Source organism: Lynx canadensis, chromosome C1 (assembly GCF_007474595.2).
Source record: "Lynx canadensis isolate LIC74 chromosome C1, mLynCan4.pri.v2, whole genome shotgun sequence".
Taxonomy (NCBI): Eukaryota; Metazoa; Chordata; class Mammalia; order Carnivora; family Felidae; genus Lynx; species Lynx canadensis.
Genome location: NC_044310.1, coordinates 113,821,591 through 113,847,548, shown reverse-complemented (window position 1 = coordinate 113,847,548; position 25,958 = coordinate 113,821,591). Strand labels below are relative to the sequence as shown.

The 25,958-nt window shown below is 39.5% G+C and overlaps 1 protein-coding gene across 2 annotated transcripts in view; it reads left to right on the top strand.

Annotated features, from left to right (window-relative positions):
• The window catches only part of CNTNAP5 (contactin associated protein family member 5), a 798,355-nt gene that overhangs the window by 167,021 nt on the left and 605,376 nt on the right, over positions 1–25,958 (top strand). For both annotated transcript variants that reach the window (XM_030326880.1, XM_030326879.1), the window contains exon 2: positions 16,103–16,207. In XM_030326880.1, the coding sequence (XP_030182740.1) occupies positions 16,103–16,207 (105 nt within the window). The remainder of the gene's footprint in view (positions 1–16,102; positions 16,208–25,958) is intronic.

Genomic DNA, 25,958 nt, shown 5'->3' with positions numbered 1-25,958 from the left:
TGGGGCTAGACAGCTTTGCCAAGCTCTGTCTGTGTGTTAGATAGATCCCAGAGGCCAAGTCAGCCAGTGGGGATGGTTACATGAAATAGCAAAGTGAGAAAAAGCTGCAAGACGGAGACCACCAGTGTCGCAGGGCTTTCCTGACCCAAGTGTAGTGTCAGAGATCTGGGAGCTTGATCTTGAATCAGGATCTGTTCCAGGGAGTACCCTAGGAGATCAAAAGCAAACGCCTGGACCATAACAGGCCACAGAAACCACGAGGATGCCGGAATGGGGTGATGTAGAATTCCAGTCAGGCTCCAACTCTTTTGAAGTCACAGCAGGAGCAATGACAACAAAATACTATCCAGTCGCCACATCAGTACATATTAAACATGAACAAATGACTAGATTTTTTTCAACTTGTCAGTGTTCATATAGATTCAGTCCAAGTCTGTTTGGCAAATCTAGTATTGAGTATCAAATGGCATTCATTCACATTTTCCTGGTGCACTACATTTACTCCCCAATTAAAATTCCATTTAAACAAACCAGAATGCCTTCCTAACACATTGTACTGACTCCAAGGAACTAGACTCTGTGACCCACTTCATCAAAATGCACTTGAAAAATTCTGTCTGGAGCTCTCAGACCAATGCTATGCAGTAAAGGTTTTATTTTCTTCATTCTGCCTTTTCTCTTCCAAGGCTTGACTTATAACCACTTGAGATAGAGCTAAAGCTGACAGAGAAAGTGAAAATCCTCTGCCTTCTTGCCCGCAGGAAATGCTTGGCAGGAGATTTCCAGGCTGTGCTGTCATCAAAGCTAAACTTAACCTTGTTCAGGAAAAGAACCCTTCACTTTCAAACCAACTCCTTGTCAGACCCATTCAACTTGCCGAGTACAATGTTGGGGGAGAAAGGAAGGAAAAATAGCAATGAATGCATTTCAGTTTGAGGTTATTGAGTCTTGAAATGATGACTTCTCATGTTTTGCAATGACATTAAAGTTAAATGTCTTGGTTCATGGGCCCTTACCATTCCCTTCATCTCCATTAATCTTTGCTCACAGTTTTGAAATATACCACTTTCTGTCTTGAGCAATGAAATGAAATTTTCCCAGGGTTATAATTGCTTTCCAGTGTGTCTTTTCTCATGTTATTTGATTGCTAAAGATTTCCTCTAAAATGGGAGATATTTAGTGAACACAATACAATGCATTTTCTTGCTATTTTTAATCTGTTCATGCATAATTTGAAGGGTTGGGTATGGGGAAAATGGAAATTGAACTCATCTGACCGTGACAGATTTGCAAACTCTGAATACAACTCAAAACTTTATTGATGCTTTTGAATTACAGCACCAAGTACCTGGACATGTCCATAGAACATCTACAGCATTTTATGTCTTCATAGCTACAGCCAACATTTGCTTAAGAGTCACAATTGTAATTCAGGATTGAGCAAGGAGAGCATTTTACAAGGAAAAGTAGAACATGCTGAAGCATTTTGCCTGGAACAAGCTTTTTATTTTTAGCCTGTCCCCAAAAAAATCATTATCTAGAGGCCTGAAATGTCTCAAAAAATCATTATATTTGAGTGCCTGGTAGGTCATATCATAGAGTCGAGGATCAGATGATATTTGGTATCAAATGGGTAAGCTCTCTGGACCAGAAAAACAATTGGTAGAATGGATTGTCTGTTAGAATCTACCCCTTCCTTTGTCTTCTGATGAGTACACATTCTCCAGAGAATGTTTAACAAACGGCACACCATACTTTGGTTCAGTAAATTATATCCAGTATTTTTATTGAGTTATATAAAAGATAGCACTTCCAAAATTAGAATCTGATAATCTGAGGGGCTCAGAATAATTGATATCTGTGTGCATGTAGTAAATGAAGATCTCTCTATTTCTGCAGCTTGGGTATATTTTGTATGAGTGATGGTGTACAAAATGATGGCAAAGATGGAAGGGCCAGATTTGATACTTAGCTCTGAACTCTGCCTGGTTCCCTCCCTGCCAGCGAGAAAATTCTTTTTAGAAGAGAATAAACACATAAAGTAGAGCCATCCATCATCAGTTAAAGGGAACCAGCTGGTAAGTTGGGGACCACCAATGCCAGTTTATTGGCCATCCCTGCCTAATTCCCATCTTCAAATATTAAAAACTATGTCAAGAGAGGCCTAGTCATAAATTAAGGGGGATGATCACTGGGAACTGGAAATTTTTTCACTTCAAAATGTTAGGATTCAAGTTTAGTGCATTCTCTAAACATTATTTCCTTACTCAAAAATCTATACGGGGACTTACTGGATAATTATAATGTTACAGTTACCATTGATTGAGCACTTTCTATGTTCCAAGCATTATTTTCTCTGTTGGCTGTTCATAATAATCCTAAATTTGTCACAGTCCCCCTGTTGAAAACAGGCATCACCATTGGCATTTTCCAGGGAGGGAAACTGCAGCCCAGAGAAGTTAATGGATTTCCCTAAATTTACCAAGTAAGTCAGTAGAACAACCAAATACACGAGCAGGGTGATGGAACCCACAGCAGTAATGTTTTCACTCTACTTGATACCTGAACACTCATTGGACTTACACAGTTAGGCTTCTGTCTGTATTTCCTGTTCTCTGAAACTTGCTTTCTTTGCCTGTATAATTGGGGTCGGGGAGATGCTTGAGGCTAGAATAAGTACTTTGGGGAAAATAGCTAATACCTGTGTGTCATTGATAACTATGCCCCTCACCTGTTAGGTGGCCACCATTATGGCTGTCCTACTTGCCTGAGACATGTTCTCCCTAAATATCCAATAAAGAAGGTATTTGGAAATCACACACATATAAAAATAGTAATGATGACCTCATCAAAATTCTCTTCAGGTACTCAGTTTTTCTTTCACTCCTTTATGTGACTTGGGTAAAGACTTTACTGTTGCCCAGACATTTCCCATTTTTGAAAGCTGTCTAGTTCCTACTCAGATTTTTAACCTGAATTTAAGACCGTCCTCCATGTATCTAAAATTCTACTTAACAAATAATTATTGAGCAACCGATGTGTGATCATCGCTGTGAAAGGCAATGAAGATAGGAAGTAAGACATGATCTCAGTTCCCAAAGAGCTTGATGTCTCATATGCAACAATATCATCAAAACAAAAACCCATCAGTGAGCTAGGTACTCCTACTGAAGTGGAATATAGGGTAAAATACACTCACAGGAAGAAGCATTTCTATCTGATGAGATCCAGGCATGCTTCTGGGAGCATTGACATTCTGTGCAGGGAACAGGATTTGATGGGTGGGGAAGAGGAAGGTGATGTGGAGGGCATACAGGACATACTAAAATATGGAAGGGCACACAGGTGTGACACGGTGTGTCCAGAAAGCTGTCAAGAAATTGGCAATTCTGAGCACAGACTGACAAATAAGGAGTGCCGGAAGATAACATAACCAACAATCTGATTATGAATGGAAATAGAGAGGCAAGGAGCTAGAATTTTATTCTGAAATCACAGGACTACTATCTACCTCAGGTCAGCGTGATGTTGCTTTTTTACTGAATATAGTAGTCACTACTCACTTCTCTCTTTGGACAATTAAGAATGTATCACTTGATAACATTATATGACTTTCCATGCGAGACATATATTCATGTATATATGAAATATATGTTCATATATATATGACACTATTTATTACAGTTATCTAAAGGAAAGGAGAGGAGTGTTAACTCTCCTTTGGAAATCATTTTAACGTGGCCATTCGTCTCTGTTTTGCTTGATTTAAATTTGTTAATTTTAGAAACTGATTTGTGAGCTTATGTCTCTAGAATAACAAAATAGCCAAAAATCTTGACATTATTCTTTATTCTTACCTCCCTTTTAATTCACCAAGCAGTGATGATTTTTATATAATATACCTCAATTCCCTTACCTGTGTCCAATGCAATTGCCATCGTTTAAGTTCAGGCTCTTATTATCTCTTCTTTACTATTTCCATAGGTCTGGATTGGTTCTGTCTTTCACACTCACTGACTTCCCCTATCCTTACTCCGTGCATGCACACACATATTTGTCCCATTCTCTATGCTGCAACTAGAATACACTTTCCAAAATACAAATTGGTGAGCCTCTCTCGTGCACAGCACGGTTCCTTGGCATTTCAAGCTTATGATCTCAAAACACAAATAGGGCAGTCCCTATTTTTTAAATATGTGTGTTTTTTTTTTAACAAATCAAATATAAGGACTAGCAAGAAATCCAAATATTTTCTACAGCCTTATTCTTTGTAATGCATATGTGAGCAATACTTTATGTTCTTCTTAAGAATTCCCAGCATAATGGAACAGACAGCATGATGCCTGGCACTTTGTGCTTAAGAAATGTTATTGAATATAAGAAAAAAAAGCGGTGAAACTTAGAAAGTGTGCCGTGTTTGGTCTTGGAGGAAAAGTAATGCATAAACAGAATAGCTCTTGGTACAGAATTATCCTAAGAGCCCTGAAAGGCTGATAAAGAAACAGTGTTAAAACCATCTGGATGGGAAAAGTCTAAAATATATAATAAAGGGTACAAGAAATGTCATTTTTCAAATGCAGTGACTGGAACTGGAGATGAGGAACTTGAAACTAAGGAAGAAAGAATGGCAGCAAATGAAGGGAATTAACGTGTATCCAGTTATGTGCCAACCACTGGGTTAAATATTTTACATGAATTGTCTCTTTTTGTTCTCATAACAAGCCTATGTACACTTATTATCCCCATTATATATAGAGAAAACTGAGATTAAATAACATCCCAAAGGACATATAATTAGTAAGCTGCGGAGTCAGGATCTGAATTCAGACTGGGCTGGAATCCAGTGTCTGGGCTCTTTCCAAATATACTAGTCTCCAACTGGTCCAGAAAGAACACACACACACACACACACACACACACACACACACAGCCACATTATGATCTTGAAAGACTACTGCTCTGTGTCTGTGCTGTCATTATTTTCTCATCTACAAAGATCAATAAAGATCAATATTTGTTCACATTATCAGTACATGTTTATCCCATCCACTCATAAATGGTTGGCGTTGACCTCATTGGGTTGTGCTGTCAGCCAGCTGGCCAGTTTCCAACACAAGCCTATCTTTTTTAATCAGGCATTTTTCCTCAATTCCAATGGGCAGACTGATGACACACAGAGATGTTAGTGTTTCCTTTAGAAACTCTGTGCCTATATCCATTAAAGATGAAGAGGGTTTTACAAATGTCTATGGATTGATTGATCTACACTTTAAAATCATGGTTTCTGGAGTAACTAGAATTTCCAGTGTAATTTAGAACTACTTGATGCAGGATCCTGAGCAGCTATTGGAAGTCTGGCTTCATTGTATTCAAAGAAAGAATAGATATCTACTGAAAAAAATACAGCTCTAGAAAAGACATTCTCAGCTCTGATGAATACTGAGTTGGCAGAAGCGTTATCTTTATAATTCGTCAGTTGTCTTCATTCCTTCATCTTAATATTCCACCCATAATTCTTTAAGCAATGCACTTTTAAAAGTAAAAAGACATCATCTGTACTTTTAGTTTTTTAAACCTGTGGTCTTATTTTTCTCATGTTCTCAATCTTCTTCATTCTATATATCCCATTCATTCCATTTTTAGCCTTACTTAAAAACCTAATAAATTCCAAATCTGATTGACACTGTACTTTGCAATGATGTGTGCATGTGTGTGTTGTGTGTGTTGTAAGTAATGCTGATAGGTGCGTTCTGTGTAGAGTGTTGATAGGTGGGGATGGGAAGAAGGGAACAGGGGTGTATGGAAACAAAGTTGGATTTAGAAATTTTTTTAAATATGAAATTTATTTTCAAACTGGTTTCCATACAACACCCAGTGCTCATCCCAACAGGTGCCCTCCTCAATGCCCATCACCCACTTTCCCCTCCCTCCCACCTATCAACCCTCAGTTTATTCTCAGTTTTTAAGAGTCTCTTATGGTTTGGCTCCCTCCCTCTCTAACTTTTTTTTCCTTCCCCTCCCCCATTGTCTTCTGTTAAGTTTCTCAGGATCCACATAAGAGTGAAAACATATGGTATCTGTCTTTCTCTGTATGACTTCTTTCACTTAGCATAACACTCTCCAGTTCCATCCACGTTGCTACAAAAGGCCATATTTCATTCTTTCTCATTGCCACGTAGTATTCCATTGTATATAGAAACCACAATTCCTTTATCCATCTATCAGTTGATGGACCTTTAGGCTCTTTCCATAATTTGGCTATTGTTGAAAGTGCTGCTATAAACATTGGGGTACAGGTGCCCCTATGCATCAGCACTCCTGTATCCCTTGGCTCATCTCCAAAGGCAAGGGAATTAAAAGTAAAAATGAACTATTGAGACCTCATGAAGGTAAAAACTTCTGCACTGCAAAGGAAACAGTCAACAAAACTAAAAGGCAACCAATGGAATGGATTTAGAAATTTAAAAAAAAAATAGGTAAAATTTTATTTTTTCAAAGATTGACTTTCCTTTATCATTTCTTCTAAATCCCTCCAAAATCCTAGTCACCACTCAGCTTCTCACATTACAGAAATTTCCAATCCCTTTTACCTTTTTTACCCACCAAAGATTTCATGCCTTCTAGCTAATCCAGCTCCTCTATGAAGGAACATTCATAATCCTATAGGTTTAATAACTTTAGCATACTTGAGTTTAGGCAACCACCAGACTGATTCTTTTGGCGGTCGTGGTTCTTAGTCTCTGACTGAAGCTGATCTTAGCAACAGGCACTTTACTCCTGACTCTGCTGGTTGGACCTCAGCTTCTGATTCTTTTGACCAGCCCGCGACCCCATCAGTGGTACCCTGACCTTACATTCAGCTGGAGCCTCTTATTTGCTCACAAATCTCTCTTTGTTCGTTCATCTTCATTCTGCCACCTCTGGAAGCCAAATTTAAGGCTGACATACCTAGTAGGACTTGGCGAGAGAAACATGTTGAAAATTGGTTTCGAAATGGCGATTGGATATAGATGGACACAAGCAGGAACCTGGGAAGACGGTTGCAAAAATTGTAACACGGTGTTCGTAAAACCCAAAATAGGATCAAGTAGAGGGCAAGCGAGAGAAAAATAAAAAAATAAAAGTGAGTATAAATCTGAGAAATCTTTCTTTCAACTGGTTTAGTCAACAAATGTTATTGAACATAGACATAGTCCCAGATACTAAATGGTAGAATAAAATAATATTCTCGGTCAACAAGATGTTACCTATGGCTTACATTGGCCCTATATCATAGACCTTACACATGAGGGACTCAGGAAACACTTGTTCAGTTACATTAAGTCATTGATAAATTATATTTAAAGTTAAAATAGAAAAATTAAACAGCCAGTTGTGAACTCAATATTCCACACCTGAGAATCAAAATAATAATAATAATAATAATAATAATAATAATAATAAGCCATCAGTGGCGGTATGGGAGGGAAAGGAGTAATATAAGAGGAAAGCAACCTAAAAAAGCATATTTGCGGCATATTTTGAGTTTGAGCTAATTATGGGACATCCATATGGGGATGTTCTTGAAAATCCAAGAATGGCTAACCTCACACAAGACAGCCAAATGGAAGACTCCCCACTGCCAGTCTGAACGAAATTCCTGCTGTCATTTTAAGGACTGGAAGCCAATTTTCAGACTGACAATATGCAAAGAGTCACGCTGACCTTGGTTCAAAGCCCAGTATAGACATTGACCAGGGTGTGAAATGGACTAAAACCCGTGTAGCCTCCTCATCCATCCACCGCAAATGATGGTCTCCCTCTGGCTGGGCTGCAGTGACTGCTGACAACCCAGACAGACAGCTGCACCAGAGATGCTGGGAGAATTATGGTGGCCACCGCTGCCCTGCTGTTATACATACTGGGTTTGATTATGGTAGAGTCCTAGCAAGCCACTTATAAGTGAAGGACAGTACCTCCAAGTCAAATGTTACCTAAAATTTTAAGTAGAATTGTTTGTAAAGCTGAGAAAATATCCCAGAACCCTCTTGTGAATTCGTAGACAGGACTAGCTTCTCTTAGCCAGCTGCACCCCATCCGTCATCAATCACTATTGTAGGGCAGCAAGCGATGTGCCCAAGTCCACAGTGTTTGAGTGCTTTATAATTGCTTTAACTATCTTCAAAGCCTGGCAGACACTCTGATGTCTAGAATGTGCGCAGTGAAAGCTTGTTAAGTGGACAAATGAACGATAACCCCCGCCATTTACAGTTGAGGAATCTGAAATACAGAAAAGGAAAATGAGCGCATGCTCACAGTGAAGGTAAAAGAGGGCCCAGGATTCCTGGATCCGAAGTCAAAGGTCTTTTGCCTGGAATTGTTCATAAACATAAGGAGCTGCTTTAAAAAACATACGATTATCTTTCAACCCAAAGTAGATGCTTGGTTTCCTGAGCTCAGGCTCTGTGTCTTTGACTTTCATCTTTATCTTCCTACAGCAAAGAGCACAACCATGCATGTTCAGCACGTAATCAAAAGGCGGATCCTGCATTAAGTTGGAGATGGATGTTTAGAAGAAGGTTTAACCTTCTTTTCATGACTCATTCTAGAGAGCCATGTTTTTTTGGTCTGCTCATTATGAAGTCATTTATCTCCTAGGATTTCATGGTGGAAAATGGAGATGGGGTCAGATTCAAGAGTAATATTAGAGTAGTTATTTTTGTTGTTTACTAAGTGAAATTATAGGTAACGAGGGGAAAAATAAATGAAGTTAAAAGAGTGAGTTGTCACTTCTAAGCACCGTTGTAGGCACTATACAAAATGCATGCTTTATGTCTTTTAAACAAAGTAGGCCATTAAGTGTGCAATGCTAAGAGGAATTTTATCTCACCTATAAATACAAGTGAATCTGTTAAGCTCCAAATCCCCACGTACAGACAATTTACTGTGGTAATCAAGATGATCCTCACAATTTAACTTTGGACCATCTGTTACTCTATTGGTATTTTAATAATAATGAATAAAAATATATGTTGACAACAAAAAGTGTTACTTAAAGTAGAATCGTCTTAAAGAGTCAATGATATGGGGCGCCTGGGTGGCGCAGTCGGTTAAGCGTCCGACTTCAGCCAGGTCACGATCTTGCGGTCCATGAGTTCGAGCCCCGCGTCGGGCTCTGGGCTGATGGCTCAGAGCCTGGAGCCTGTTTCCGGTTCTGTGTCTCCCTCTCTCTCTGCCCCTCCCCCGTTCATGCTCTGTCTCTCTCTGTCCCAAAAATAAATAAACGTTGGAAAAAAAAAAAAAAAAAGAGTCAATGATAATTTCTAAAAAGGTGTGTAAATATCATATTTACTCAGAATTATCTTTTGTGCCTTTACCTTTTAATTAATGTGAGAGAAGACCTTTAGTATATAACTGTACATATATATTGAGGAACAAATTACCCCCACTTCTTCAGATTGACAGTATCAACTAAAATGCTTGACTTGAGGATCCACACAAATATTCATAAGGACACAAGTCACTTTTCTTTTTCTCTTCTTACACTTTTTTAAATTTAAAAAAAAAATGTTTAAGTTTATTTATTTAAGAGAGAGTGAGGGGGGCAGAGAGAAAGAGAGAGTGAATCCTAAGCAGGCTCCATGCTGTCAGCACAGAGCCCAGTGTGGGGCTGGAACTCAAGAACTGTGAGATCATGACCTGAGTCAGTCAGGAGTCAGACCTTTACTGACTGAGCCACCCAGGCACCCCTCTTCTGTTTTTTTAAATCCTTCCTTTAATGTTTTCTTATCTTTTCTTTTTCTTTTTCTTTTTCTTTTTCTTTTTCTTTTCTTTCTTTCTTTCTTTCTTTCTTTCTTTCTTTCTTTCTTTCTTTTTTTTTTTTTGGAGAAAGAGAGAGAAAAATGAATTGGAGTTGAGGGAAGGGCAAAGAGAGAGAGAGAGAGAATCTTTTTTTTTTCTTTTTGTTCTGATTCTTTATATTCTATGAAACTTTTTTTTTTCAATATATGAAGTTTATTGTCAAATTGGTTTCCATACAACACCCAGTGCTCATCCCAAAAAGTGCCCGAGGGAGAGAGAATCTTAAGCAGGCTCCGTGTTCAGCACAGAGGTCTATGTGGGGCTCGATCTCATGACCCTGAGATCATGACCTGAGCCAAAATCAAGACTCCGATGCTTAACTGACTGAGCCACCCAGGCGCTCCATGTTTTCTTTACTTTTTGATGTTGAAGGAAGAAATAAGAAGGCAAGGAAAATAGGGAAGAAATTAAAAATATTTTGAAAGTTACAGGCTATTCTTTACTATTTTTCTGTTATCTAGGAGGTGGCAACTATGCCTTTCCTTTTGCACAAAGAAAGTTATTCATTAAAACAAAATGTTATGAAAAATAATATAACTAATGGTTATCAGGCTAAGGCAAAGGCGGCAGGAAACCCTGCCCTAGTGGTCGCCATCTGGGAGTGAGGAAACCTGAGTTTTGGTCCAAGCTAGTCAGTCCATCGATTAACTGAATAATCCTGAGCAGACTATAAACCTGAGGTTCTCATTGCTGAAGTGAAGGGCTTGAATTTCACAACTTCAGACGGGTCTTTGGGTTTTGCTACCCTCTTAGTCCATGAATGTATGTCTAAGTCATTTGCAAATAAGAATGAGGTTGTTCAACAGTTACACAATGTAAAGAGCTGTGTTGCTTTCCATCATACCCATAGAAGTGGATTTTTATCTGCCTGGGCATGGGGTAGGGTAAGAAGTGGCATTTCTATTATAAAGGAAAATATTAAAGATGGCAATGAAGTTATTTTTTGAGGAAAAAGGGAGAATTAATAAATCGCACGAGAGTATGGGTTTGCATTTTTAAATAGCCTTTTAATTTCATCTCCTTTCCACACCAAATCTTTTAAATTTTTTTTTTCAACGTTTATTTATTTTTGGGACAGAGAGAGACAGAGCATGAACGGGGGAGGGGCAGAGAGAGAAGGAGACACAGAATCGGATACAGGCTCCAGGCTCTGAGCCATCAGCCCAGAGCCTGATGCGGGGCTCAAACTCACGGACCGCGAGATCGTGACCTGGCTGAAGTCGGACGCTTAACCGACTGCGCCACCCAGGCGCCCCATCCACACCAAATCTTTTAAAGACAAGCCCTATCCACAGTATTTTTAAGAGTATATTTTGAAAATATCCTACTACGCCAATGCATCCCTAAAGTGTGGAAAATGGTTTTCTGGTAAAATCATGATGGTCCATCTCAGGTTCTGTGTCCCCTTGAAAGCCTGACTTTGGTCCCTTGGTATGTTTTCCCCAAACTTCAAATGTCTCTCTCCCCACCTGAGTTTCTTCACTGTCTCCACTTTCCTTATGTAAATACAGACAAACATCCAGCTCGCTTTTGTAGGAACCGACTGCTCGATTTAGCGTTGTGGAGACATACTGTCAGAAGGCTGGGATGCGAGTGGTGTCTAAAATGTAATGACAACACAAGTTTGCTTATTTAGAGCCTACAGAAATGGTGGAGCAAATGGCGCTTTGTTTCTTTCTTTCCCAGCCATGTGTTTGGTGTGATGTTGGCCCAGTCTCTGCAAGGCTGGCAATCCACAGAGGGGGCGGACTGCCCTATGCAATGTGTCCTCACTCTCCAGTGATTCCTCACCCCTTCACTTCCCCTCCATTTCATATTCTTCTTCTCATCTGGCCTTCCGTAAACCTCCAGGGCCAAAGAGCTACCAGTGACACCAATTCTTGAGCAGGTATTGTGACAGAGACAAGATCCCAGAAATAAAATTGTTGAAATGGTTGTTCTCAATGATAGCAAGTATTACAAACCATTCATACAGTGCTTCCTGTTTTCCTTCTGTGCTTTCTCCTTTAAAGGTGACTTTTCCCCATTTTTCTCATTCTGTTTAAAATGAGAAACAGAATGAGAAAAGAGATTTTCTCATTTCTGAGAAATGCGACAGTCTTCTCTGCCAGAGAAGACTCTCTTGATTTTGCAGACAACGGAGACCCTGCTTAGTGCATTTGAATATATTACTTGGAATCACCAAGGCAAGAGAAGGAACCAATGTAGAGTGAGGAGCTCCTAGCTCTAGCTTTTCTGATGCTTTCCACTGTCCCAGACTGTCCCAAATCATGAATTAAAACATATATAAATTGTTCTCACTTATGCTAGATCCTTCTCTTCTGCTTTAAGAATAAGATGCATGTCTACAAATAATACACACTTTTGGACTTAGAATGGTTAGGTGGACAAATCTTAATTCCCAATGACCAGGGTTAATTTGATTAGAGGCCTGGTCTCAATTTAGGTGACATAGAGAAGACAGAGGGGACTACGTATTGGCTGGAGAAAAGAGGTCTTTATTCCTTTCTGATCTGAAAATTTCCCATTATTATCGCTATTAAGGGTAGAACAAAAGTTCAGCCGTGTTCTTTAAAGGCCACTATTGGGGCGCCTGGGTGGCTCAGTCGGTTAAGCGGCTGACTTCGGCTCAGGTCATGATTTCGCGGTCCGTGAGTTCGAGCCCCGCGTCGGGCTCTGTGCTGACATCTCAGAGCCTGGAGCCTGTTTCGGATTCTGTGTCTCCCTTTCTCTCTGACCCTCCCCCGTTCATGCTCTGTCTCTCTCTGTCTCAAAAATCAATAAACGTTAAAAAAAAATAAAAAAAAATAAATAAATAAGGGCCACTATTGCAATGAGCAGGGTCCATGACAAGAAGTTTCCTGAAGGTTCTCCTTTGAACCTATCCTTTGACACAGATTGTTTTTGATGGGTTTACTAATTCCCAAAGTGGAAACACTGACCCCACACAGTGAGATACAAGGAAGGTACAGTTCAGAAGAGGAAATGGCCGGTGGAAATGGCAGCTGTTTTCACAAGGCCAGTGAACTTTGGAAGCAAACCTCTCCCTGAGGCAAGCACCTTGTGAAAGGGGAGACTGCAAAGGCCTGGGACAGACACAGCAGATCACTTACCTGGGTGTTTGTATAGTCGGGTCCCCATTTTAGTGGGTTGAGTGTAACCTTGGGTAAAATTCTCTTAAACTTCCTCGTAAGTTTTCCTTTTTTCTCTTTCTTTCTTTCTTTCTTTCTTTCTTTCTTTCTTTCTTTCTTTCTCTTTCTTTCCTTCATTGCTCAATAGTCTCTGAGATACTTGAGGTCTAACTCAATTTTACTGCACTCAATCCCTAGTGCCTATCCAAGGTCAAACATAAAGTATATCTTTATAAATATTTATTGGACTGAATTAAATTGCAATGATTAGGTCACTTCTGTTTCTACTTAGGGGAAACATAGGGTTAGGGGCACAATGCTCAAACATGTCATCAGTATATATTAAAAAAAATTCCTAAGAGGGGCACTTGGGTGGCTTAGTTGGTTGAGCATCCGACTTCAGCTCAGGTCACGATTTCACGGTTTGTGAGTTTGGCCTTGTGTTGGGCTCTGTGCTGATAGCTCAGAGCCTAGAGCCTGCTTCAGATTCTGTGTCTCCCTCTCTCTCTCTGCTCCTCCCCCTCTCATATTCTGTCTGTCTCTTTCTCTCTCAAAAAATAAACATTAAAATTGTTTTTTAATCCTAAGAACCTAATAAAAATGGTAACACGACTTCATACATGTTATATGTTTAAAGACTACGTAAATGCTATAATAAACATGGTACTTTATCTTTAGAAAATCTTCAATTTGCTTGTGGAAGTGGGTGTCAGAAGGGTTGTGAGCTATTAGAGAGTAGTGGGAGGAGTGTTATCTGAAATTGGAAGATGGTCGTAACTACAGATGCAGACAGGTGTGGCTCATAGCATAGCTGTGAAGTCCGATATTGTATGGTCTTTGACGTGGGTGTGTGTACAGGCGTGGTGTATTTCTGTGGGCTTCAGTTCCACTGATTCCAGTTTTCTGTATTCACCTAGTGTTTCCTGATGATGAAATAGGCATAAGCAAATGTGAGATTTGCATTATATTCAAATTGTCTCCTACTACATAAATAGTGTAAATGATCTGCGTTTCCATACAAATGTATTGGAAGTGTATATGCATCTCCCCTCACCTGCATTTTATGCCTGGAATAAAGTAGCCGTGAGCTCTGCTTTCTATTAGCAGATTGACCATAACTGCAGAGGTGTCCTTGCTGTGATTTTTATGTCGTTCCTCTTTGGTGAGGATTTGGCTGTCTTTTGTGTTTGTCAAATACCTCAAAATATTTTTCAAACATTTGTGTTGGGGTAAAAAAAAAAACCCTCAAAATACACTTAGCCAGTGGATTTTTTAACACATTTAACAAACAAAAATTTAATCCTTATGTTTCTCATTAATGTTCCTGTGGTGAGATGAAATAGTCCTCTCTATGAATTTTCTGGATAAAGAAGCAGCCCCATATCCAATGTACATTTAAAAATTAAAAAAAAAAAATCAGACCAACTTTTCTTGAAAGCCCTTAGTACATCAAGTTTACCTTTAATCTGAATGATGTAAAATCATGGTTGAATGAGGTATGTCTACATTTCATGATGTCATTTTGCAATGTCCTGCAAAATCAACTGTGCACAAAATGAAAAATTGGAAAATCATTTTGTCCTGTTGTGTGAACTAGTCCCTCCCTTGCTTCCTTCCTCTTTCCTTCCTTCCTTCTTTCTTCCCTCCCTACTTCCCTCCCTCCCTTCCTTCACTATCCATTTCTTTCAACAAACCTTTACTGAAGGCCTATTATGTATCAGATTATTTGCAAAGTCCCACAAAGAGTGTACCATTTGGTGTAAGGTGCAAACAAATAAATGAATTATTACGGAACATTTACATGACCAGTTTGCTATGTGAAGAGCAGAATTGTCTGCATGAGATCGCATGGTTCATTTGGAGGAACATGTCTGTGTTGTCAAGACCACATCTCTGCCCATGACCCCACCCTGTTCTACATTTGAACAGCATCAAAGAAGCCTTAGAAAGCATACCTGTCTGTGCTGTTTCGAAGGGACACATGCACCCTCATGTTTATAGCAGCACTATCAACAATAGCCAAAGTATGGAAAGAGCCCTCGGTGGATGAATGGATAAAGAAGATGTGGTATACACTCACACACACACACACACACACACACACACACACACACATGATGGAGTATTACTCAGCAATCAAAAAGAATGAAATCTTGCCATTTGCAACTACGTGGATGGAACTGGAGGGTATTATGCTGAGTGAAATTAGTCAGAAAAAGACAAATATCATATATCTTTATTCATATGAGGACTTTAAGAGACAAAACATAAAGGGAAGGGAAACAAAAATAATATAAAAACAGGGAGGGGGACAAACTCATAAATACGGAGAACAAACTGAGGGTTATTGGAGGTGTTGTGGGAAGGGGGATGGGCTAAATGGGGAAAGGGCACTAAGGAATCTACTCCTGAAATCATTGTTGCACTTATATGCTAACTAATTTGGATGTAAATTTTTAAAAATGAAAAATAAAATTAAAAAAAAAAAGGAAAAAAAAAGCAAGCATACCTGTCACATTTGGGAAGGCTGGAGAAGCTGTTATTGAAGTGAATAGCAGATTCAAGATTGTACACGATTGGGGACTATTCTCGCTTACTTTACGCAATGAATTATTACAATTAGCCATTCATTTTCCAAAGATTTTCACACAACTGGGAGTGAGACATTTTAAATCATTCTGTCTAGATACAACTATGGCAGGATCCCTTAGGGATTGAAGATGGGAAAATAGGTAAACAATCGTATCCCCTCTTCAACAGTCTTCCTCCTTCTAGAATAAGCTCAATAGCCATAACCTGAGGCTTTTCTCAAGTGAATGATTAAAGGAATGGGTGATTGTTAGACTCCTGAGTGAGACAAATCAGTGAGATTTCTGGCCACACCAGTTTCTAGTGTTGCGACCTTGGACAAACTGTTTAACATCTCTGAATATCAGTGTCTCCAACTGTAAAGGAATTTATACCAGTCTTTCAGGATTGTGAGGAATGAATGAAATAGCCCATGGAAACAATTGGTACTGGCTTTGTTCAGAGCATTGGTTAATTAATAATGGGGTTAATGCCATGATTCTTCCCTTTATGGGCTCTCTCTTGCCAATACAATTTGCTTTCTTTCTTTCCTATCATTATAGACAATTGTGATGACCCATTAGCATCCCTGCTCTCTCCAATGGCTTTTTCCAGTTCTTCAGACCTCACTGGTACTCACAGCCCAGCTCAACTCAACCGAAGAGTTGGTGAGTAAGATGACTAAAACTCAAAAGGCAAATGCTAAATAAGCATGCTGTGGGGAAATGGAATAAAAGGACATTCCTATTCACTGGGATCATGTCCAAGAGCAGTGTTGAGAAGAAGAAAGGGAAAGGGGGTTACAATGGAATTAAGCCATGTTTCCTAGTGCATAATGGATATTCAAAGTATGCTTGTTCTTGCCTCCCCAACTCACACTATTTTTCTCTGATTATCATGAGAGGCCTTTGTAAAAATAAGTTTTTAAAAAAATGCTTTATTTTCATATTTCATGTCTCTAACATGAATAGTTACCAACATACATTATTATTGTAGCATGTACACAATAAATGTGTGAAATCTACTAAGATTTTTCCTTCAAGAACTTAAATTTTAACAACAAAAAATGTTGCTAATTTTAAAAATATATAGTACTGTGAAGTAAAAGTAAGAAAATACAATACAGAAAAGTAAGTAAGTAATAAAGTAAGTAAGAAAATGCAAGGCAAACCTACCAACTAGTACTTGTGGTTAAATGTTGGGTGTGTATCTTTACAATGTGTGATGGAAGTAAGAGCAGACACCCTTAACTGATCTCTTATGTGACGTGTCTTTAACAAATTATAATGTTGGATATCTAGATAGATCTGTTTTTAGTCAGAGTTGGATGTTGACTTTTATAATATGTATTTGAATTTGTTAATTTTTAAAAATTATTTAACATCTGGTTATCTTTGTATATTTACATATCTAGTGAATATTACAAACGTCTTCAAGTTGAGAAAAATAATTTATATGCAATTTCAAGAGGTACAGTGATCTGTTAGAGTTCATATTAATTATTCTTGACTGTATCTTCTCATCGATAATATGAGGCCCATCATATTAGTAAGTTTCCAGTGTTGGCCCATCTATACATTCTGGAACAGATTTTAATTTCTCATTGTGTTATGGATATCATTTTTAGGTGTATTTATTTATATATGAGAGAGGGTGACAGAGAGAGAGTGTGTGGGAGGGGCAGAGAGAGAGGGAGAGAGAGAATCCCAAGCAGGCTCCTCACTGTGAGCACGGAGCCTGATATAGGGCTCAAACTCACAAACCATGAGATCATGATCTGAGGCAAAACCAATAGTCAGGTGCTTAAACAACTGAGCCACCCAGGAGCCCCAAGGGTATCATTTTTATAAGTGCAGGATGATTTAACTGGTTGACATTTTAATTTATAGTTTTTAATCTTCATTAATGGTGAGAGTGCTGTGTAATTTTTGTTTGTGTATTTGATGTTTGTTTCGTACTACGTTTCACAAGTATTCTGTTATAATGGGATCCGTAATTTAAGTTAGCAATTTCTATGGCTTTGTTAAGAAAAGATTTTAAGAATGCTATTCTAAAGAGAAATAGAATGACCAATCAAAAACCCAACAGGAAAATATTAATAATTGTGTATTAACACTGCCTTTTTGCTGAACACTCTGTGCCAAGAATTTTGTAAAGCATTTCACCTATCAAGGAATTTCGTCTTCGGAAAGCTACCGTAAGATGCGTGTTATTACATTTTAACTTCAGATGGGGTTCCTGGGTCTCAGAAAAGTTGTATAACTTGCTTAAAATCACAAAATTTGGAAGGAGAAATGCTTTGATCAAATCTAAGACATCTGAACCCAAAGTTTTACTCCTCACCACCACGTGAGCAAACCGATTCACTAAGACAGGTTAAAGAGGGCTGTGTTAGAAAGAGACTTGGAAACTAATTGGCCAGGGTTCAAGTGCTGCCCACAGCATTTACTTGCAAGCCCTGTGAGTGTCTGAAAATTGCCTATCTGCTCTTGACTTCAGTTCTTTATCTGTAAAGTGGACCAGTAATGCCTGCTTTGACACATGATGCTCAGACTGTGGCAAGCCTTGCATATTAAAAAGATCCTTCTCGATGCAGGGTAGAGAGTCTGACCCGAGCAGGGAGGTCCACTTGGCAATTTCAGGAAGAAACCAGAGTTGGAAGATTTTAATTTGTACGCCAACAGGGCATCTGGAGCCAGAGTTCTCCCCAGTTTAACCCAACTGTGAAGTGGCAGAAAGTCATTACTGCCTAGTAGCACCTCTGCAGTTTCCTGGGAACCTGTGAGTCTGGTCACAGGCCAGCTCATCCCCTGGTGGATGATATTGACAGAGCAGATGTCTCTGCTCCGATTTATTGTAATTATTCTGCTCACTGGGAAATCTGGGTGCCGGAGTCCAAGGATAGCACTGGCGTGTTCAGAGAGGACATTGACCTCTCTTTCTTCTTCCAGCTAGAGTCTAAATCAGGAAGGTCATGCAGGGGCGACAGTCTCAGAATGTTGAAATGCACTGGCCTTGTCCTCCAACAAACTTCCAGGCCTGGCAGCCTCCGGTTCACTCACTGGGTCCAACCACTGCCCTCAGGGGGAAGTCAACACAGCCTCAAGGAGAGAGTGGATCACTGGTTCCCATCCGAGAGCTGTGCATTTGAATCACCTAGATAGCTTTAGAAGTAGCAATGCATGAGCTCGTAGTCCAGATACTCTGAATTAATTGTCTGGAGTGGGATCCAAGGGTGGATATTGATAAAATAAGTAAATACAAGCTTTCCAGGTGATTCTAAATTGCAAGACTTGCAACTACTAGGTTGAGTGAATTCATAAATCAAAAATCACTCTATTAATATTTATTGAGCACCTAATATGTGCTAGGCACTCTGTTAGAACCCTGGCACATAGTTGGTAAAAAATAGTCACAAATCCTATTCATAAAGAGTTTACATGGTTAATTTAAATTAGCATATCATTAATAGCTAACATTTGTTAGTGATAATATTGATATTATTACTTTTATATATGTAATATAAATAATATGTATGTGTAAATATACATATATATAGTTGGATAGATAGAAAGTCAAATATATATGTATGGTTATGTATATATACACAAAGTCACATATAGAGAAAAGGTGATAAATACAGGGTTGGATATATATAAATATATATATCCATATATTAGGGTATATATACATATATAGTATATGTGTATATAGTATACATATGCACGCATACATAATACTTATACAGAATATATAAATATAGTGTAATTATAATAAAACATATTATATTCATATTAAGCACAGATTTTTTCATATGAGTTTTCTAAATATAAAATTTTTAAAGTTGAGAAAACTGTAATTTTTTATTTTGATTGGAAATATTAGTATAAAGCAGTGATTTATTTTTCACCTGCTACAAATAGACTTATATGCTGTCTGTCCACCGAAACAGCCTAGAAGTAATTATATATCTCTGTCTAATGAACACCTCTTTCTATATTTCTTCCTTTAAAACTTCCCTTTTATTTTAAAATAGGAAAGATATTCAGTATACCCCAAAGTGCAAACTGTTATGCACGGTGTGAAACAGTTATACAGATATACAGATATACATGGAGATTTCAAAGAACATCTTGGTTTTCATTTGAATTCTCCATGTAGTGTTTTAAACAGCAAGTTCCCTGGCAGATGGAAATCATTGCTACTCAGCACTGTCATGATCAGGTTTGGCTCCTTCCTAAGTGGTAGGGTTGGGTGTCTACCATCATACAACTAAATCTCATATCAGCAATCTACTTACTACTTACCAAGAGCCATCACTGTTCTAGGCCTTTAAGGTGCATCGCTACTACCCTCTACCCAGGTGCTATTATCTTGGTTTCATAGATTAAAAAAAATGCCATGGCACACAGTGGGGAAAAAAAAGAATATTAAAATAAATATGTTTAGGTAGACACAAAACTAGCTACTATCTTACAATACAATAAAATTGGGGGGTTGTATCTTCTCTACTGGAAAAATACTTATAAGTTAACATGTAACTTCTCAGTATCTAAGATCTAATAATCAATCAATGAATAACAAAACCAAATAACAGGCACATTCTAGAGAATTAAAGAATCATTGAGGGGCGCCTGGGTGGCGCAGTCGGTTAAGCGTCCGACTTCAGCCAGGTCACGATCTCGCAGTCCGTGAGTTCGAGCCCCGCGTCGGGCTCTGGGCTGATGGCTCGGAGCCTGGAGCCTGTTTCCGATTCTGTGTCTCCCTCTCTCTCTGCCCCTCCCCCGTTCATGCTCTGTCTCTCTCTGTCCCAAAAATAAAATGAACGTTGAAAAAAAAAAAAAAATTTAAAGAATCATTGAGTGGTCCTGTTGAAAACTGCCCAGGATGATATTGAAAAGACATAGCATACTCTTTTTTGATTTCCAAGTTCTGGGTGATGTTTTTTCTTAACATACTCCATTTCTTCATCCCTGCCTTCATTTGTTCATTCACCTATCACAGTATTTCATGAATTCCTTCTACTCTACCCCATTCAGCCTTCTATCCATTTATCAGGAAACGTCCTGGTATGCCACCCAAGATGAAATACAAGGTGTAAAATTCTTGACCTCCATGAGACTATGTCTCCCTCGTATTGAGTGCGCTCAACCGTGTTCTTGTAGCTGTTCACTCTTGAGCTATTTCACAGAGGTGAACTTGGCTGCAAGTCCTGGGCACGATTTAAAACTGCTGCCTCCACTGGGATCACACACCTCTGGCGTACATTGAACATAGGTAATGAAGGACCACTTTACCTCTCATCTGGGCTCAGAACTCAAGCGCACACAGTTTTCTGACCTATACGCAGGAAGAAAGGATGCCCCACTGGTAACTTTGTCACGTTGGAAGCAGGGATCAACTCAAAAGTTGAAAAGAAGACTATAGAAAAGGCGTGCCGATGAGTGTCCTCACGCCCTAAGTAAAGCAAGTGTCATGAGTTCTGACTAGTGACTAGTGACAAACTAATATTTCTGAGAAAAAAACGCAGTCTTGGAAACAGCCTTTGCCCTTAGGTACTGCTGTGGGAGCCACATTCTGGGCAACCTGCAAAACTAACAGGGAGATTGGTTGGCTAATGCCCACCATAATAGCATTCATATTGTTATCTTATCTAGGGATGGGATTTGCCAAATCGAATTTGTGTTCTCTCCCTCCACAACATCCCTCAGCCCTTTTGTCATCCACCCACAAGGAAATAAAAATTAAAAAAGAAGAGAGACAGAACAAATTACTTTTAAAAAGAACACGACAAAATATATCAAACTCGGGGTCAGATCGCCATTAACTTAGGTTACCAAGTCAATCTATATAATTGTGGCTTAGGAGGGATCTGACTTTGTCAAATGGGATTTGTTTTGTGGCAAGAAAGCTTTTGATCTGGGCTTTAAAGTCAGCTGGGCTTTGAGAAGCACTAACTGTCAGCAGGAAGCCGAGAGCTGGTGGCGCTGTGTGAAGCCGCTGAACTGTGGGTTAGATGTGCTCCAAAGTGAGGGGAAGGTTTTAAGTTACTTTCTATGATTAAAAGGCAAATAACAACAGACATCTCTGGCCCCGGGAGAGGAAAGGTTTGTATTTTTCTTTCCCCGTCCCATTCCTTTCCCCATCCGCAGTTCTGCAAACCATTACGTTTGCCATTTGTTCCTTGAAATTTTAATCTCTCTTCCTCACTTGATATATTTTTGAGATGCTTGCCTGTGTAAGTTGAGATTGTGTGTTTCTAGCATGACAATTTTGTTGCCATGGAGAATCTGATTTTTTTTTATGTCAGGGCCTTTCCCAGCTTCCTGGGCTCACAGACCAATGAAGAGGCTCACAACCCTTGCCCCCATTTCGCCCAGAATCCTTGCACACTTTTTATTTTCCCCTTGGGCAACACTGGTTGCAAACAGCTGAGGACCCACAAAGGCCTCTGTGAGTTGGTTTTCAATCTGTTCTCACTGGTCCTTCCATGCAGAGAAGTGGATTCGGGACAATTCAGGGATCAGGGTTCTCACAATGAGCATCTTGGCTGTCTGGGGACTTGTTCCAGATAGCTAGGTGACAATCTGAAGATCCCGTTTCACAGGCAGCACTGCAGTGCCTGCCTGCAAATGACAGCACCAATCTCCCATATGGATTGATGGAGCCAGACGTGATATGCGTATCATCTCATCTGTTTGAAAAGACAATGGGACGTACAGAAGTCTCAGTGTTTCCTCCTCTCCACTTGAAGGGTCCTTTCCTTATTTTCAGTACTTTTCCTTTCTTATGTCCTGTTCTAGCTGCCCCCCTCCCCGCCCCCCGCCCCCAGCATGGCCAGCATCAAGTCCTGTGCTTCCTTTGTGAGTTTATGCTCTCCTCACTTCTCCAAGTGTGGGCTCTATGTGACAGTGCGGGCAGCACCTGGGAGCCTGTTAGAAATGCAGGATCTCAGTCTCTGTCCCCAAAACTTCTGATTAGAACCTGTGCTTTAGCAACAGTTGCATTCAGGCAGTCCAATTGTTGGGGATGCCCTATTCTAGAATATCCCTAGACTTCTGCTCCTTCAATTCTTAACCTCTGTGCCTTTTTCAATTCAGCATCTCAGAGGTGGCTGGAGAGTGGATGGGAGGAAATAAATCAAAGTTATCTAAGTTTTTATGAATATGAAACCACGCTCAAAACTAAGAAGTAGAAACTTAACCTCTATTTCTTGTCATTGTATCAGTATTCCAAGATAGTTGGTATCATTCACGTTTGTTAAGGATGAGGAAGTGGACTCAGAGAGGTCAAGTCACTGACCTAAGGATACACAGCTAATTGTTGGTAGGACCTGGACTTGAATCTAATTCTGTCTACCCAAGTTTAACTAGTATCTTTATTCATATTGATCTGAGATATTAATCTGAGTAAAGGTGGTGCTGGTGTAATAGTCACCCTTTAGGTCACTTTGGCATTTCAGGTGGTGTTGCCAGTGTTTTAACCACAAAAACTGGACTTTCAGGCGTCAAGAGAGAAAGAGAGATATGGACACCTGTGCCTCGTCGATGCCCCTGAAATCATACTGTGGCCTAATAGGCCAGTGGGCAAAACTAACCTTGACCTACATATTTAAACAATGCCCTAGGCCTCTTCTCTGACTAGGATAGCAATAGATCATTGAGAGGTACAGAATAGAAATCTGCTGCTGTTTAATAGGAGCCTTGGGACCCTATCGCAAATGCAGACAAATCCAATGTGATGACCCTCTCTTTATTCAGCCAGGGTAACTGAAAAACACAATGATGTTAAGAGGGGAAGGGGGGATCATATGAAGACTTTTTCTCACCAAAAATATAATACTTCTGAGATTATAAACATCAGCATTCGGCACAACAAAAGTGATAGATAAACCCATGCAATTGACACTTTACTCCTTCCTCTGATGGCTGGTCACTTCCTCTGAAATGCCAAGCTGAGATTATTTCTAAGCAGCACTCTGTAAAATGCTAGCTCAAGTAATCACTTATTTGATGCCACTCATACTTCACAAAGAGATAAGATCTTCAGTTTGTCAGTTCACTGCATTTAATTCGAAGCATTTTCACTTAAAAATACAGTAATGCAGTTACGGGCATGGCAATTAATAACAGATATTTGTCTAGTGGTTGACAGTTTACCACTGCATTTGCAATGAAGGTCACACCCAGAAGGAAATAATGTAATTGAATAGCATATTGTATGCTGGATACTTTTGCTTTGTCTAACCTGGAGTAGTTAGGTAGGAGCTACTCAATTCGTTTGTTTAAAATCCATCTAGCAATCTTTCACTTAAGACATGGTGGAAATGCCATTAAAAAATGAGCCAAGGATTATTGAATCTACCATATGGAGTGAAAATGATAACATATATCCAACTCCAAGAAACAAGAAAATAGGAGTTAATATAAAAAAGTAGTTCATCCTTCTCCAGGACTCCCAGTGGGTGCCTCTTATCCTGTGGTGGCCCCTCCCCTGGGGACCCCTTCTGAATGTCTCACACCACCCTTCTCTTACTCAGACTTGTCTATGCAATCACTTATGTGTGTCTGGACTAAATTAAAAAAAAAAAATTTTTAATGTTTATTTATTATTGAGAAACAGAGAGAGACAGAGCATGAGCATGGGAGGGGCAGCGAGAAGAGGAGACACAGAATCTGAAGCAGGTTCCAGGCTCTGAGCTGTCAGCGCAGAGCCGGACCCGGGGCTAGAACTCAAAAATCAGGAGATTGTGAGATCTGAGGCCAAAGTCAGATGCTTAACCAACTGAGCCACCCAGGTGCCCCTGGACTTAATTTTTTAAATCAATGTACACATTTGCTAAAACCCCAGATTTTATAAGAGAATCCATGTCATTTGTTTTGCTAAGGACTTGCTTCTCATTAATCCCTTCCACAAAAATATCCAGAGCAATTGTTACTGTCTCTGGGATATCTTTGTTAGGGTAATTTTGTGTGTGAGTACAACAGAAAACTCACTAGTTAAAAAAAAAAAAAAAAAACAACTCAGTAGCATGAAAAATTATTAAATGGTGGAAACTCGGCACATGGAGATTGAGAGGTGTCCATACTGTTACTTCTTTTTTTCAATTTTATTTATTTATTTTGAGAGAGAGAGAGAGAGAGAGAGAGAACAAGTGGGGGGGGCAGAGAGAGAGGGAGAGAGAGAATCCTAAGTGGGCTCTGTACTTCCCCCTGAGCCTGAGGTAGGGCTCAATCTCTGTGAGATCATGACCTGAGCTGAAGTCAAGAGTTGGACCCTTAACTGACTGAGCCACCCAGGCACCCCCATACTTCTTTTTCTTGAACAGCATGATAGTTACAAGGGTGTTCAATCTGTAATAGTTTATTAAGCTAAATATTTGGTTTGTGAGGCTTTCCTGTATCTGTGTTTTATTCTATATTTTTTTCAAAAAAAAAAAACCACCAGGAATAAAAATAAAATTTATTACCCTACATCAAAGGAAGCCCTCAGTGAAGACAGGCTTCAGAGCTAGTGGATTAGTTCATCAATGCCATCCTCGGCGTCTACATCCTTCTCCAGCTAATATGCCTGCCCCACAGCTCAGCCAGACTTAATAGCATTCTGAGAAACAGAAATCACGGGCACCTATGGCTTGCTTTTAAGCCATCCAATTTGATTCCTCAGAACAGCGTCAGGATGAATGTCACCTCAGAACTTGTTTTAAAAAAAATGTAGCCTGTCTAGACTTATCCTAATCCCTGATCTTCTGGACCAGAAAGTCTGGCAGAGGGACCTAAGAACCCCTGTTTTTCAAAGCTCCTCAATTGTTATTGATGTGCTGAAGTTTGAGAACTATGGCGTAGAGCTAGGAGACTCTTCCCGGCCCCACAACTGCCCTACTACTCTGCTTTCACATCACCAGCAGTTTTTCTCTGTCCAATTAGCCATAATGTGGTCATGTGTCCACTCCTGGACCCAATCACAGTCAAAGGTGGTAGAATTACCTTGACTGGCTTTAGACTAGTAATCTGATCCAGAGTAAGAGAATAATTGACTCTATTTCTTCCCTCTCCTCTCTCTCTCCCTCTCTCTCTCTCTCTCTCTCTCTCTCTCTCTCTCTTTCTCTGTCTCTCTCTCTCTCTCTCAAGCTGTATCTCCTACCATTTTGGTGGGTTATACTGAACATCTTCCAGTCAAAAGAGTAACTTCCTAATCAAGGGAGGAACTGATGCCAGAGTTATTTTTTTGAGCCCCAAATGAAGCTTTTGAAATAACAATGAAACACACTTGTATTTAACCATTTTGTGGCCATAGTGGTTAAACCTACGAAGAGACAAATATTATCTTGATCCTTGATTCTTGGTAAAGTGGACACTTAACTATATTATTTTTGTAGAAGGAGAGAAATTACTTGCCCAAATTCATGGAGTCAAAAGT